Here is a 17514-nt window from a genome sequence, read left to right as displayed (position 1 = left end):
GTATATTAAGTTATGTATATTTAGTATATTAAGTATGTTAAGTTATGTATATTTAGTATATTAAGTATATTTAGTTCTGTATATTTAGAATATTAAGTATATTTATTTCTGTAGATTTAGTATATTAAGTATATTTAGTTCTGTATATTCAGTATATTAAGCATATTACATATATTAAGTTATGTATATTTCGTATATTAAGTATATTTATTTCTGTATATTCAGTATATTAAGCATATTACATATATTAAGTTATGTATATTTATTATATTTAGTTTGGTATGTTTAGTTTATTAAGTATATTTAGTTTTGTATATTAAGTATATTAAGTATATTAGGTTATGTATATTTAGTATATTAAGTATATTAAGTTATGTATATTTAGTATATTTAGTATATTAAGTATATTTAGTTATGTTTACATACAGGTATTTTGTATGTATGCATGAATTAATGCATGAATTTTCTGAAATGTTGTGCAAATGATAAATAAATAATAAAAATAATGCACATATGTTTCTAAAAGACTACCTTCATATTACACATACTGACCACAAGGTTTCATATCCCATACTTCATGTTGTCCTGTGTTGAGTTTCAAACCACAGACTGGAATCTTTAGAGAGGAAAATCAAACACACATGCAGTCTACATCATTTTTTTACACGAGTTTCAGGAAGATACTGGTGAAAGAGGCCCTAAGAGTTTGTATTTGGGCCCACTTTACTATTCCCCCCTCTCCTCTCAGCCGGACCTACAGGTTATTTCCACAGCAGTTACTGGAGTTTTAACGGCACTTGATGGTGTAATCCTTCTAAAGCTGAATAAAATGTTGAATAATGAGTCTAAGGGCCTAAACTGTACACCTATCCTGCTTCAATTGACAGCAGTAGAAAGCAGAAGCAGAAGTGAAAGTCGTGCTTAAACATGGTGAAGGTCACTGCGCAGATGCTACCGAAGTCTGGAGTTTTCGTTGCGTGGGTGAGACAAATTCCCCCGCAAATCCTTTCTCATCACAGGGGTCTCCCCTCTCCACGAAGGCCTATAAATCAGCACACTCTGCTGTGGACCACATGGCAGCAGGTTCCCACTGAAAACAACATCTATTCAGTCTATTCAGAACATCATCTGAAAATGGCAGCCCTCCGTTTGCTCCTCGTGTCCGCTGTGGTGGTGCTCCTGAGCATGGTCACATTCAGTGAAGGTAAGAGGTCAGACAGCGGAAGAGTGAGAAAGAGAGAGAGAGAGAGAGAGAGAGAGAGAGAGAGAGAGAGAGAGAGAGAGAGGCTGTACTGGATTACTGAATACTGATATATTCATAGTGGATACTAAAAAATGTTGGGGATAATGAATAATTCATAGTAGTTACTAAATAATTCATAGTGGATACTAAATACATTATGGTGTATGCTGAATACTTTATTGTTAATACTGAAAGATACATAGTGGATACTTAATAATTCATAGTGGATACTTAATAATTCATAGTGGTTACCTAATAAATGATAGTGTATACTGAATAATTCATAGCGGATAATTAATAAATGATAGTGTATACTGAAATATTCATAGTGGAGACTGAAATATCTGTAGTGGATAATGAATCATTTATAGTGGGTACTTAATAATTCATAGTGTATACTGAACAATTCATAGTGGATACTTAAGAAATGATAGTGTATACTGAATAATTCATAGTGGATACTTAATAAATGATAGTGTATACTGAATAATTCATTGTGGATACTTAATAAATGATAGTGTATACTAAATAATTCATAGTGGTTCCTTAATAAATGATAGTGTATACTGAATAATTCATAGTGGATACTTAATAAATGATAGTGTATACTGAATAATTCATAGTGGATAATGAATCATTCAGTGTAGTTACTGGGAAGCGCTGAATTAACAGAATAAAGGGTTTCTTTTGTAATTCAGGTTTGTATTTGTACTGCATTGCTTGTGTTAGACAGACTTAAGCAAATCACTTGCTGATTGGCTGACTCTGGTGCTGATGGGTGTGTTTTCCAGGTATGCGTTATGGATCCGGGCCCAAAAGCTGCTGCTTTGACTTCACCCGCCAGCCTGTCAAACTGAGCATGGTGAAGAGCTTCAGCTACACCAGCCAGCAGTGCTCCAAGGAGGCCGTGCTGTAAGTGTCCCTCCCTCTTTTGCTCCACATGGCAAAACTTTGTCTTAGGAAACCCCAAAAGGGAAATCCTGGTGTTTAACCTGCAGACAGCTGCTCTGTTGCGGCTTATGATACCAAATACTGTACATTTATTACTGTAGCACTTGCATTAAGCATATTCTGGACTTTTAAGATGACTGGAGCAGAGCTTTTAGGTATTTACAATGATTATAAGTAGTTAACCAAGCATTTCTGCACTGACTGGACCTCATTTCAATACACCCCACATTAGCGGTTTGAAAAATGTCAATATTTTATCATACCAAGGCAAAAACTTTGCAGGACTGAGTTATTTTACTCATATAAAAATCTTTTAGGCATTGAAATCTAGTAAAATGAGCAGCTGTGACCGAGTTTAACTTCCATGTTCTTCTTCTCTGCAGGTTCATCATGAAGAAGGGCCGCCAGGTGTGTGCCAAGCCCTCTGACCCCTGGGTGCAGGAGTACATGAAAACTCTGAAGGCCAAGCTCATCGGAAGCCAGCAGCCGATGTAAAGGGTGCTGACCTGCATCTTTTCCAGGGATCTTCCTCCTCGCCTTCATCATCGTAGAGGCCCAGCCTGAGAGCTGTTGAGAGCTGAGGTGTAAAGGGAAATTCCACTGACCGTTCAGTATGTTAAAGCTATGTGTTACACACTGCAGTAACCCGTATCTGAGGTACCTGTTTATCAGTTTTTCTATTGTTTTTTTTTTGTTTGTTTGTTTGTTTGAACACACAGCTGAATGTGATATGTGACATATGTTGGTGATATGAAGAAAATTCTATGATTTATGAAGGATATGTGTAATGAGCATGCTCCAAATGATGATACCACAGCAAAGGTGGTGCTTATTCTTGTTAAATAATGTTTAGAAATTGATCTAACAATAAACAGGACGTGACTTGCAGTTACATTGCAGGACAAATACTGATAAAAGCTAAAAGTCTAGAACCTCAGGTTAAGGTTCAGCTACAGATATCCAGTAATTCTGTCATGAACACAAAACAGTTCATCAGTTCACTGTCAAAGCTTCTCCCCCTGATTAGCTGTACTGAAAATGTCACATGTGGCACCAGAAGGCCAGTCAGAAACAATGTGAAAAGAGGAAGAGGCCTACAGGAACACAACGTTCAGCTGGTCTCTTTTTGGCCGTGGGCTTGGGGACGGAAAGTGGATAAGCTGATAAGTCAGCACTTCTCATTTTGTTGTTTACTGTTGAACTCGGGCTTTTAGTCAGATTTTACTGGAGTTTTTCAGCTGTTTTAACCTTTTATTTTTAAATATCATAATTTTCTGTTATTGTACTTTCCATTCGAGTCATTATTCTCACTGTTTATGTTTACTCACGTAAAGCACTTTTTAAAACTGTGGAACCAAAATGTAATGTGGGAAAGAAATAAAGAAGTTCACTATGGGTCCAAGCACCAAACGTTTCTCTGATTGCAGACTCATTATGCAAGTCCATGAACTGATAATAATTCTTATCACATTTATTGGGCAACATCCTCAGGTTCTAATGACCAAGGGGTGTCGATATTATAATTATTATAGCTTAAAGATCAATCAAATTCAGTCAGGTTTATTATCACATCGCATGAACACAGGTGGAAAGTTCACAGTCAGCACAAAGTAAATAGTATTACATATAAAAAGTAGAATACAGAATATACACACTACCAGTCAAAGGTTTGGAAGGGCTTCAAGTGGCTCAGTGGTCTAATTTACATTTACATTTATGGCATTTAGCAGACGCTCTTATCCAGAGTGACTTACAAGGTTACTGGTATTACAGAGGTGGGTCAGTGTAGTGTTAGGAGTCTTGCCCAAGGGCTCTTATTGGTGTAGCGCAGCATAGTCACCCAGACCGGGAATCGAACCCCAGTCTCCCACATGGTGTGGCAGCTCAGTGGCAGGTAGTGGTGTTATCTGTTGCACCACACCAACCACCAAATTTGCTGCCACTACAGCCTGGGGGTCACTATTTCAAACCTCGAGCCATGCTGCTTTGCCATCAGCTGCCAGAGTCAGGGAGTGCACATGGCCGTACTCTCTCCGAGAGGGTTAGTGGCGCTCTCTTCCTTCATGAATCCTAAAGCAAATCCTAAAGCAATGCTGGCCGCGACAGGCGTCTGTTAGCTGGTGTGGCGGAGCTGGGGGCTATGAGTGTGCCGGCTGCCTGGTGATGCCGCACTGGCAGCAGTTCTGAAAGAGGTGGTGGCTGGCTTTGCATTTGTCAGAGGAGACATGTGTTCAGTCTGTACCATCCTAGTGCTGGGAGCATTTCTAGTGCTAGGAGGAGCTATGAATGGGTGGGTTAGTTATCAATATAAAACATAATTAATAATTAAAAAGAATAAATATTGAAAAAAGAGGACCTTAAAGCACCATGAGAGGTTCCTAAACAATTTCAAACTGAAGAACCTCCAAAACGATTAAATGTATGAGGTTCTTCAGGAACCTTTGGAGATACATCAGTTTAAAACTGTGGAGGAACCACTTAAGGTGCTTTGAGGAACCTTAAACACCTTTCTTTTAAAAGCATTTTCTTGAAGGTTCCTTAAATAACCTTAAGAGGTTCCTCCACAGTTTGAAACCTCCAGAAGTTTCTTAAGGAGCTTATCCTGTTGTTAGTGTACTGTACAAACACATCAACCTTCTCAGTCTCACTTTCCCCAGCACACAACTCTTTAGAAGATGGCAGATAGAAGATAGAAGGTAGAAGGACCTCCTCAGCTCCCTCAGACAGAACAGACTGCTCTGGCTTTCCTTGTTGGTTGCTGCATGGATGTCAGTCCTCAAGTCCAGTTGGTCGTCCAAGTCAAGACACTAGGTAAGTCCCAGCCAGCTCCACATCCTCTCCATTGAGTATGTTTTCTAACAGGAGTGATTTGGACCTGGTCTTGATCAGTCATCTTTAATAATGTTCATACCGTTTATGACCACTAGGGGACTAAAGCGCCCCAGTATTTAATGGATGGAGGTTGTTTTTCTTTTTAAACAGGATACTGTGTGATTTGTCAGTGCCCTTCCGTAATTCCTGTACCCGGACTGTGCTGGTCTGTACTGAAGAGAACTTTGTCCTGCTTCAGCATTTCTCTTGTTTGTACGGTGAGTGAAGATTTAAACTACTGAAAGAAAAGGTGAAATAAAACAATAATAATAATTTTGGGTGGATTTTATAAACAGGCTCAGATTTTGAAGTTTAGGCTGAGTTGAGGGTGTGTGAGGGCTGTTAGCTGGCTGGGCTTATTAATGTGCGTTGAGTGTTGTGTTGTGTGTGAAACATGCCATGTAGAGCACTGTACAATAAAAAAGGGTTCTATGTAGTACTGAAAAGGGGTTCTCTGTCTCAACAACAGTGGAACTGCTTTTATGCTATGTAGAACTGAAGAACCTCCAAAAGGATAGTGCATACTGTTAACCGTATGAGATTCTTCAGGAACCTTTGGAGCTACCTCAGTTTAAAACTGTGGAGGAACCTTTGAAGAACCTTTGAGGAACCTTTAAGGAACATTTTTGTTTTAAAAGTCTTTTCTTGAAGGTTCCTTAAAGCACCTTGAGAGGTTCCTCTGCAGTTTGAAACTGATGAACCTACAAAAGTTCCTCAAGGAGCTTAATCTGTTAATAGTGTACATTACAAACACGTCTACCTTCTCAGTCTTTCTTTAAATGGTGTATTTGGAAGTGACATCATCCTAAATCTAGACAAAATATCCATTATAAAATTAAAGTAGTAAGATTATTACATTTTGTTTGTACAATATTTGTTACCAATGAAAGTGTCTTATGTGGTCGTTAAGAAAAGAAAAATGATCTTCCAGTGGAATAAAATTAAACCCTGATTAAACATCTGATTCTGCTCAACCACACACTGCTCTCCACTCCACAGCAAAAGACCATCCCTCTCTCTCTCTCTCTCTCTGCTATAATGAGGACTCTGTCTGCTCTGCTGATGGTGCTGCTGCTCGGCTCTCTCCAGCTGACCTCTAGTGGTGAGTGAAGTCGCTACACTGAGCTGTGTTAGTGATGGTGTGGGAGAGAGCAGGAGGCCAGAGCAGAGAGCCAATCACCTTCCAGTAAGAATCAGAGATGTGTGTTGTTTAATGAGGTGGATCTGATGTCTGTGATTCCTGCAGCTCCAGCTAGACACACCCCTGACTGCTGTCCCAAACTGACCACAATGAGGATCCCTCTGAGGCAGGTGGAGTCTCACACACGGACGAGCAGTACCTGTCCTCTTAAAGCCATTAAGTGAGTAGAAATGATCTAACAGCTGGTGATGTGGGGTAAAAACAGCTGGATTTAACTGCTATAAATCCTCAGATTCATCCATAATTTAATATTTATATGTGAGTTAAGATTTAATGTGAGTCTAATTTATATCAGTTCATATTAAGATAGATAGATAGATAGATAGATAGATCACTTTATTTATCCCACAGGGAAAGTCAGTTTTTACAGCAGCAAAATCAAACAAGAGAGCAGCATGATAGAGGCATAAAAGCGTAAAAGTGATTGTAGTGCAGTAATAATTACATTAATATAATGTAATATACAGAATGAATTATGTGTAATGTAACAGTGCAGTAACTACATTAATATAATGTAGTGATGTAAGGCATCCTGGGGTATCATTACAGTATAGAGTTTAAAGTGGCAGTGCAGATGACAGAGCTGTGTGGCAGTACATACTGATGAACAGAAAAAGTGTCCGATTGAGAAACAGCGGGACTGTTCTATTAGTACACTCAGTGCACAATAATGTCCCGGCACAGTGACGAGGCGTTGTACAGCGAGATCGCTGTTGGGAGAAACGATCTCCTGTACCGTTCCTTACTGCTGCGGAGCTGAAGGAGCCTGTTACTGAAAGTGCTCCGCTGCTTGACCAGTAGATCATGGAGGGGGTGGGAAGTGTTCTCCAGAATGGCAGTGAGTTTGCTCAGAGTCCTCCTTTCTACAACCACCTCAAAGCCTTCCAGAGAGCAGCCCAGGACTGATCCAGCTTTCCTGATCAGTTTGTTGAGCTTTCTGGCATCTCCACTCCTGATGCTGCCTCCCCAGCAGATTGCAGCAAAAAAGACAGCACTAGCAACAACAGACTGGTAGAAGGTCTCCAGCATATTGCTGCACACATTAAAGGACCTGAGCTTCCTCAGAAAGTAGAGTCTGCTCATCCCCTTCCTGTACACAGCCTCTGTGTTGGCCTTCCAGTCCAGTTTGCTGTCCAGGAGGACACCCAGGTATTTATAGGTGACTACCCGCTCCACATCCTGACCCGTGATGGTAATGGGACCGGTCGTGGTCCTCTTCCTCCTGAAGTCCACCACCATTTCCTTGGTCTTGGCCACATTGAGAATCAGGTGATTCCTCTCACTCCACACGACAAAGCTGTTAACCAGGTCCCTGTATTCTCCATCCTCATCATCCCTGATGCATCCGACTACCACAGAGTCATCAGAGAATTTCTGAAGGTGGCAGAGTTCTGACCTGTACTGGAAGTCAGTGGTGTACAGGGTAAAGAGGAAGGGAGAGAGAACAGTTCCCTGTGGTGCTCCAGTGCTGCTGACTAAGCACTCAGACCGGTTGGATCCCAGCTGCACATACTGGGGTCTGTCAGACAGGTAGTCCATGACCCAGGCAACAGTGGACCTGTCCACCTGCATTCTGTCCATCTTTCCCCCCAGCATCAGAGGTTGGATGGTGTTGAATGCACTTGAGAAATCAAAGAAAGTGATTCTCACTGAGGAGTTGTTGTGGTCCAGATGGGCGTGCACCTTCTGCAGTAGATAGATGATAGCATCATCCACTCCGACCTGTTGCTGGTAAGCGAACTGGAGGGGGTCCAGGAAAGGGCTGACCTGAGGACTGAGGTGTGTCAACATAATCCTTTCCAGGACCTTCATGACGTGTGATGTGAGGGCCACAGGTCTATAGTCGTTCAAGGAGGAGGTGGTAGACTTCTTTGGAACAGGAACCAGGCATGATGTTTTCCACAGCACTGGCACCTTCTCCTGTTTGAGGCTCAGGTTGAAGAGGTGCTGTAGGATCCCACATAACTGGGTAGCACAGACCTTCAGTACCCTTGTGCTGATCCCATCAGGTCCTGAAGCTTTTCCCAGTTTCAGCTTCTCCAACTGTCTCTTCACCTGGCCAGTTGTCACTTCTAAGTGGGTGGGTGATTGCTGTGATTCCTCAGACAGTGTTTGTGTTTGTGGGGTGAGGGGGGGTAGACGTGAGTGAGCAAGGAGAGGCGGTGGTGATGGTGAGTGGGTGGGGGAGACGCCGCCACTGCTGGTGGAGGGGGAGGGTGTCATGCTAAATCTGTTAAAGAACACATTCAGCTCGTTGGCTTTGTCCAAACTGCCCCCAACAGTCTGCTGCTTCCCTTTGAAGCCAGTGATCTGCCTCATCCCAGTCCACACCTCCTTTGAATTGTTTTGCTGGAGCCTACCCTCCAGTTTTCTCCTGTAGGCTTCCTTGCTCTCTCTCAGTCTCCCCTTCAGCTCCTTCTGCACACTCCTCAGTTGTTCCTTGTCTTTTGATTGGAAAGCGTGTCTCTTCTTGTTTAGAAGGTCCTTCAAGTCCTTGGTGATCCAAGGCTTGTTGTTAGGAAAACAACGCACCCTCCTGACTGGAACAATAGTGTCAGTGCAGAAATTGATGTAGTCTGTGATGCAACCTGTCCTGTTGTCAATGTCCTCACCAGCTGATTCACACAACACCTCCCAGTCTGTGGTCTCAAAACAGACCTGCAGAGCCTCCTCAGCCTCTGGTGACCACTTCCTGATCACCTTCCTTGTCACAGGCTGTCTTAGAACCACTGGGCGGTATGTGGGTGTCAGCAGAACCAGGTTGTGATCTGATCTCCCCAGTGGAGGTAGGGCAGAGGACCTGTATGCATCCTTAACATTTGCATACAGAAGATCCAGTACTCTGTTCTCCCTGGTAGCACAGTCAACATACTGGTGGAACTTGGGCAGCGTGGTTGAGAGAGACACATGATTAAAATCCCCAGAGATGACAATGAGGGCGTTTCGGTGCTGAGTCTGGAGTCTCGCGATGGCCGAGTGTATGACGTCACACGCCGCTTCCGCGTTGGCTGCCGGTACGATGTAGACCAAAACAAAAATGGCGACCGTCAGTTCCCTCGGCAGATAGTATAGTATGTTCACAAACAGCACAACCCCTCCGCCCTTCTTCTTACCGCTTAGCTCGGAGCTCCTGTCCACCCTCACGGTCTGAAAGCCTCACTGTTTAGCCATGACTCCGAGAAGCACAGCGCACTGCACTCGCGATGCTCCCGCTGGGTCCTGGTCAGCGCGCTCAGCTCGGCTATCTTGTTGGCGATAGACCTCGCGCTCCCCATGATGACGGAGGGGATGAAGGGCTTGAAACGCCTCCTCTTTGCCTTTGTTTTGACTCCAGCTCTGCACCCCTGTACGGTCTCCGTGTCTCCTCGGGAATGGGAACCTGGGCGCAGCGCGGTGCGGTGCGGACTTGCGGAGCTCCAGCGGTCGCTCCCGCGTGTGTGTAGCGCTGACCGCTCCGTCTCTACTGTTCTCCATTCCGAGTCCGAAAGTTATAATAATTAAAAACTACGCACCTGAACAAACTCAAACTAACACTAGGGTGTAGTGTTAGGTGTTAGCAGAGGACACGCATAAGAAGAAAGTAAGAAAAAGTAAATAAACCTAATATAGGTGAGAAAACAGCGTCTCAAGAGACGGAGCTGCTGTAAAGTGCGGCCACTCGCGCGGCGCCGGAAGTAAAGGACATAATAATTGTATATTAATTATATAATAATGTATTTTTCTGTGATTTTCTGTTTCTAATTACTGTTTATTATCTTCTGCAGAATTAAGACTAAAGCAGGAAAGCAGTATTGTGTGGATCCGGATGCCGAGTGGGTCAATAGATATGTCGCCATTCTGGACCAAAGACACAACACCACCCCTGCAAAGCTTTGAACTATCCCACAAATCTCTCATAAACTCAATATCATGTTTAAAAAAACTCAAGAACAGGAAACGTCCTGTATTATGAAATCTTTGTATTTTTGGACTCTTTTATTAAAAATTGCAGTAAATTTTCTAAATGTGACAAAACTGTTTAATTTATTGTGTAATAAAGTTATTATTTTCATTTAAAACCTTTTATGTCTTTCTTTGTTCCTGTCTGAGATCTTTCAGCATCACCTCAATCACAGTGAAGCTTTACTGTAACCGTGCTCAGTGCTCCGCCATACGAGCGGAAGGTCAGGGGTTAGCTACAGTGCAGGGCCGGTTCTGATGGTGCGACAGGCTCAGTAAGCAGGCTGATACAAGGCTTGTAGAGTACCTGGAGAGGGAATTGCTTCACAATGGAAGTGTACAAACTGTGCCTGGAGCCTCTATCAGGAGCTGAACATTGATTGCGAGCCAGGCCTCACCTTCCAATCTCAGTGTTTAATATCACAAATGCTTTGTTGACTGAATGAACAAAAAAGACCACACTTCTTGTAGAAATCCTTCCCAGATGGGTGAAAGAGTGAAGGGTTCATCCTAAAGATCTACCCTGCTCAACTATTTAAACACTGTGAACACACAGGGTTGAGCCACCAAGCGCTGAAGTATACATTGATCTCTCCTTGATTGATTTCTCCTGAATTCCAAATTAAAATATCACATATCAAAATATCACATCGTGGAAATGACAACTGCTTAAATAATGCAAAGAAATGATTATAATAATTATAATTACTGAAATAATAAACAACACAGTACTAATATTTGAACTTTGAGAGCATTCAGAAATCACTCTGGTGAAGTAACCTTGACTACCAATCACAGCTCTCCTGTCTTGGCCGGTTCTCCACTAGTCTTTCACATTGCCCTTCATAGTCTGCAAATTGCTCTGATCATAATCATATTATAATAATCATGGTGTAGATAGTTAATAGTGGTGATATTAATAGGGGCAGATAGTTAAGAGTCCATTTAGGTTTTAACATGGGCATTAGACTAAGAAACATTAATTACCAAAAGCTAAACTAAACATATGAGTTCTGTGGTATATTCATTGGCTAATGCAACTGTTCATAGGCCTGAAGGAATGGTATGGAGTTGAGGAATAATATGTTGAGGCCCCTGGGATAGACTTGGAAAGGAGAGTTCCCAGACCTAATGTGAGAAACTGTACATAAACTGAATGACCATAAGATGTTGTGTAGATTGGACATACTTTTGGGTGTACACAACTGAGATGTTAAGAGATCCAGCTGTGTCTTGTAGGCCACGTAAGTAATGGTGAGGCTAATGAATATTCCTTATGGATGAAATGCAGACATCCTGCATATGAGAACAGGCCAACAACATATGACATATAGTAGGGTATAAAGCATAAGGTACTGAGAGAGAGAGAGAGAGAGAGAGAGAGAGAGAGAGAGAGAGAGACGAGAGGCACCCAGAATTGGAGGACTCTCTCCACACTGTACTTTTGATTGGAATAAAATGTTTCATTGTTACAGCTGAAGGACAGTGATCTCGAGTCTTCTTTTTAAATAACGTCCTCCTCAGAGAAGCTATCCACGACAAAGAATTTGGCACCCCAGATGGGACATCAGCTGTGACTTCCAGTGGCACCATGACTATGGCGTGGCTGAGCGCCAGATGTGTAATGCATTCATAATGACAGGATGTGCAGGAGCACAGGGGCCTGGCGGAGTGAGATTTTTCTCCATGAGGTGAAATTATGGTTTATGGTAAAGAGTTTGGTTGTAGTGTCATATGAGAAAATATATATTATGATAATAATATTAGTATTGTTAAATATGTGTTCATAAGAAGTATGACTAGAAGATGGTAATAGTAGAATGGTTGGTTGCATTTGCATGGGGGAAAAGATGTCTAAGGGGATTTCTTTGTGTTGAATTGGGTCTAGTGGTGTTCCTGGTGTGACTTGTGTTGAAGAATAGACTATTATAGTGCTTCTTGCCAACTGTCTTTGGCAGTAATATGATGGATGTGGTGATTTTTGATGTCCTGTGTCAGTGAGTGCATGGCTTGAAGTGCTGATTGTGCTTTGCGAATGCATTAAATCTAAGTGATTAGTGATTGAGACCAAGTGTAAACTGTTATGTAAATTCTTCAGGGTGTATAACAGACCATTAGAATGATAGTGTTGCTTTTACTAGTATCACTCATGTTTGGCATTCATCTTACACATGGTTAATTTATGATAGAATAGATTGAGCCTAGATGGGTTAAATTAGTATTTCTGTTTTATGCTGGTCTCTCTCTCTGTCTCCCTTCCTGCACAGAAGAGTGTTTCAAGATGGTGTTAGAATATGTGGAAAGGAAAGTATGTTTACAGTGATTTGTTATGGACCTTGAGAGTTTATGACAGTAACAACTCTGCTTTGATTCTCCTTTTATCTTTCTATGGCATGTGAGAGGAGGCAGAAAAAGGAAATAAGGAGGGGCAGCTGGTGAGCGACGGGCCAGAAGCTTCAAGTGGACTGAGTGGAAGAAGCTGTGCTGACCAGATCAGGCTAGTGTGCTTATCCACAAATGACTTCACTGTATACACCACAGTTCTCAGCTTAGATTTAAAGATTGAGACTGAAAGACTGTGTCTGAGTCCCAAACTTTATCTGGAAGGTTATTCCAGAGTTGGGGGGCTTTATAAGAAAAGCCTCTTCCACCTGCTGAGGTTTTCTGAATTTTAAGAACGAGTAAGAGTCCTGAGATCTAAGTAGTCTTGATCATTAATCAGTAATAAGATCCCGCAGGTACTCAGGAGCGAGGCCATGTAGGGCTTTATATGTTAATAAAAGAATTTTGTATTCAATACAGGATTTAACTGGGAGCAGTGCAGTGCTGATAGAACTGGACTGACATGGTCAATTTTTCTAGTTTTAGTAAGGACTTTGGCTGCAGCATTTTGAACCAGCTGAAGTTTATTGAGCTTCCTGCCTTGAGGTAATAAAAGCATGTACTAGCTTTTCTGCGTCCTGTAGAGATAAGGAGTTTCTTAGTTTGACAATGTTCCTAAGCTGCATAAAGGCTGTCCTACTAATACTGGCTATATGTTGCTCAATTGATCCATTTTTAACTGCTGGACCAGGAATAATGGAAGCATCAGCCAAGTCTAACATTAAGTTTGATAGTTTATATCTAGTGTCTTTTGGACCTAAAAGGAGAACCTCGGTTTTGTCACTGTTGAGGAGAAGGAAGTTATGTGACATCCAGAGTTTTATATCCTTTACACAGTCCTCCATTTTCTGTAATCTAAATTTATCGTCAGGTTTGGCTGATATATAGAGCTGTGTGTCATCTGCATAGCAATGGAAATTAACGCCATGTCTGCTTATAACTGAGCCCAGTGGTAACATCTATAATGTAAATAATAGCAGCCCTAAAATTGAGCCTTTTACTCCATATCTTACTTCTGTGTAATTTAAAGATAAATCTTTTATCTTTAGGAACTGAGAGCGTTCTGGTGTGGGAGAGAGGTCAAGGTCTCCCTTTATAAAGGCCTACAGAACACTGCCTCTCCACACACTGCTCTTCACTCCACAGCAGAAGACCCCTCCTCTCTCCCTCTCTCTCTCTCTGCTAGAATGAGGACTCACACACTGACGAACAGCAACCGTAAAACCTGTTAAAGCCATTATGTGAGTAGATATGATCTCACACACTCTGCCAACAGGAAATAGCAGCTAATAGTCTTTATGTAAATATTTCAGTTGATCTACATTAGATTGTTTAACTGTAGTTTCTGACTTTGTTGATTTTCTGTTTCTAATTACTGTTTATTATTTTCTGCAGATTTAAGATTAAAGCAGGAAGGAAGTTTTGCGTGGATGTGGGGTAAAAACAGCTGGATTTGAATTTTGCTATAATCCTCAGATTCATCCACAATTAAATGTTTATATTTTAGTTATTATTTTAATCTGGTTTACATGTTCAGTGTATATTAATGAGTAAATGTTCCAATTTAGCCACGTTACATTTTATAACTGTAGTGTCCTGAATGCTTTTCTGCTTCTAATTGCTGTGTATTATCCTCTAAAGACGACAGCAGTGTGAATCAGAGTCAGATTACAGCAAATGTTACGCCACAGCAAAGCCTTCAACTGTATGGTCCATAATTCTGTCCATCAGTAATAATTTGAACAGCAGATTTTTAGACATTGAAAAGAAAACTTATTGGATTTGTTTAAATATGAATGTCTCTTTTAAAATAAATGATATTTTCATTACAATTATGTTAGTCTCCTTTTTAATCATCAAACCCAAGATCTCATAACCAATCCAGTCACCTGACCACTCACCTTTCAGTTAAATACATCAGCACCCAATGGGATCAAAATCAGTAATCATATTGTATCAGTTACCATCTGTAACAACAGCCAGGTCTTCTGGGGTGTTCCTCTCGGTATGCAGTGGTCAGTGTCTACCAAAAGTGCTCCAAGGAAGGACAACCGGTGAAGCAGGGACAGGGCCATGGGCAGCTAAGGCTCATTCATTGCAGAAGGTATGACACACGGATTTGACATGGTGCTCTTTAACACAGTGCAGATGTTTGAGTCGGGGAATGCATGCGAGCGCGGGGATGCACAAAAACAGATAAATATAGAATCCGAAAGGCAGGAGGCCTTCAGTGAGTCAGGTTCTCTAATCGCTGCATGGCCGATAGGATGTCCATTTGAGGTAAAGACAAGTCTTGGCCAGCACTGTGCAGACATCTAAGGCGAACAATGTCAGGAACATTGTTTTAACCTGTTACACTGTACTGAAGAGCTGTGTTCTACAATAGATGGACAAAAGTATTGGGACACCTGCTCATTATTCATTGTTTCTACTGAAATCAAGGCTATTAAAAAGAGCAGATCCTGCTTCTGTTGGAGTAACTGTCTCTACTGTCCAGAGAAGAAGACTTTCTACTAGGGCCTGATGGTCGGACTGGTAGGTGGCAGCTGGTCTGACGCAGGTAGAGGGGACCTCAGCGGGCAATCTTCCAGCAGGTCAGGCTGGGTGGCCATTTACTCGGAGAAGGTTAGTTTTCTGAGAGGAATTTTATGGAGAGCAGAGAATGTTAAGCAGTGTCAGTATTAGTGTGTCTGACGACTCCGGCAGGTCTGACTTTAACATCCTAATTAAAAGGAGAGAGCCAGAAGGTAACACAGACACGGGAGCACCCTGAAAAAGCCAGCATCTCAGTGTACTACAATCCACTGGGTCCGCAAACCCCTGGACCTGCAACCTTTATCTAAGAAACATTAATTACCAAAAGCTAAACTAAACATATGAGTTCTGTGGTATATTCATTGGCTAATGCAACTGTTCATAGGCCTGAAGGAATGGTATGGAGTTGAGGAATAATATGTTGAGGCCCCTGGGATAGACTTGGAAAGGAGAGTTCCCAGACCTAATGTGAGAAACTGTACATAAACTGAATGACCATAAGATGTTGTGTAGATTGGACATACTTTTGGGTGTACACAACTGAGATGTTAAGAGATCCAGCTGTGTCTTTAGCATGTGGGCCACGTAAGTAATGGTGAGGCTAATGAATATTCCTTATGGATGAAATGCAGACATCCTGCATATGAGAACAGGCCAACAACATATGACATATAGTAGGGTATAAAGCATAAGGTACTGAGAGAGAGAGAGAGAGAGAGAGAGAGAGAGAGAGAGAGAGACGAGAGGCACCCAGAATTGGAGGACTCTCTCCACACTGTGCTTTTGATTGGAATAAAATGTTTTATTGTTACAGCTGAAGGACAGTGATCTCGAGTCTTCTTTTTAAATAACGTCCTCCTCAGAGAAGCTATCCACGACAAAGAATTTGGCACCCCAGATGGGACATCAGCTGTGACTTCCAGTGGCGTGGCTGAGCGCCAGATGTGTAATGCATTCATAATGACAGGATGTGCAGGAGCACAGGGGCCTGGCGGAGTGAGATTTTTCTCCATGAGGTGAAATTATGGTTTATGGTAAAGAGTTTGGTTGTAGTGTCATATGAGAAAATATATATTATGATAATAATATTAGTATTGTTAAATATGTGTTCATAAGAAGTATGACTAGAAGATGGTAATAGTAGAATGGTTGGTTGCATTTGCATGGGGGAAAAGATGTCTAAGGGGATTTCTTTGTGTTGAATTGGGTCTAGTGGTGTTCCTGGTGTGACTTGTGTTGAAGAATAGACTATTATAGTGCTTCTTGCCAACTGTCTTTGGCAGTAATATGATGGATGTGGTGATTTTTGATGTCCTGTGTCAGTGAGTGCATGGCTTGAAGTGCTGATTGTGCTTTGCGAATGCATTAAATCTAAGTGATTATTAGACCAAGTGTAAACTGTTATGTAAATTGTTCAGGGTGTATAACAGACCATTAGAATGATAGTGTTGCTTTTACTAGTATCACTCATGTTTGGCATTCATCTTACACATGGTTAATTTATGATAGAATAGATTGAGCCTAGATGGGTTAAATTAGTATTTCTGTTTTATGCTGGTCTCTCTCTCTGTCTCCCTTCCTGCACGGAAGAGTGTTTCAAGATGGTGTTAGAATATGTGGAAAGGAAAGTATGTTTACAGTGATTTGTTATGGACCTTGAGAGTTTATGACAGTAACAACTCTGGTTTGATTCTCCTTTTATCCTTCTATGGCATGTGAGAGGAGGCAGAAAAAGGAAATAAGGAGGGGCAGCTGGTGAGCGACAGGCCAGAAGCTTCAAGTGGACTGAGTGGAAGAAGCTGTGCTGACCAGATCAGGCTAGTGTGCTTATCCACAAATGACTTCACTGTATACACCACAGTTCTCAGCTTAGATTTAAAGATTGAGACTGAAAGACTGTGTCTGAGTCCCAAACTTTATCTGGAAGGTTATTCCAGAGTTGGGGGGCTTTATAAGAAAAGCCTCTTCCCCCTGCTGAGGTTTTCTGAATTTTAAGAACGAGTAAGAGTCCTGAGATCTAAGTAGTCTTGATCATTAATCAGTAATAAGATCCCGCAGGTACTCAGGAGCGAGGCCATGTAGGGCTTTATATGTTAATAAAAGAATTTTGTATTCAATACAGGATTTAACTGGGAGCAGTGCAGTGCTGATAGAACTGGACTGACATGGTCAATTTTTCTAGTTTTAGTAAGGACTTTGGCTGCAGCATTTTGAACCAGCTGAAGTTTATTGAGCTTCCTGCCTTGAGGTAATAAAAGCATGTACTAGCTTTTCTGCGTCCTGTAGAGATAAGAAGTTTCTTAGTTTGGCAATGTTCCTAAGCAGCATAAAGGCTGTCCCACTAATATTGGCTATATGTTGCTCAATTGATCAATTTTTAACTGCTGGACCA

At 41.6% G+C, this 17514-nt stretch overlaps 1 protein-coding gene across 1 annotated transcript; it reads left to right on the top strand.

Annotated features, from left to right (window-relative positions):
• The first annotated feature begins 985 nt into the window (after positions 1-985).
• Positions 986-3604, top strand: LOC140540653 (C-C motif chemokine 4-like). The gene is made up of 3 exons (XM_072663041.1): positions 986-1204; positions 2035-2155; positions 2578-3604. Exons 1-3 carry the CDS (start codon positions 1135-1137, stop codon positions 2687-2689), a joined length of 303 nt encoding a protein of 100 aa, XP_072519142.1. The 5' UTR covers positions 986-1134; the 3' UTR covers positions 2690-3604.
• Positions 3605-17514: the final 13910 nt, after the last annotated feature.

The sequence above is a fragment of the Salminus brasiliensis genome, chromosome 19 (genome assembly GCF_030463535.1).
Source record: "Salminus brasiliensis chromosome 19, fSalBra1.hap2, whole genome shotgun sequence".
NCBI classification, from domain to species: domain Eukaryota; kingdom Metazoa; phylum Chordata; class Actinopteri; order Characiformes; family Bryconidae; genus Salminus; species Salminus brasiliensis.
The sequence above is the reverse complement of the archived record's forward strand: the minus strand, read 5'-3'. Positions and strand labels throughout refer to the sequence as shown.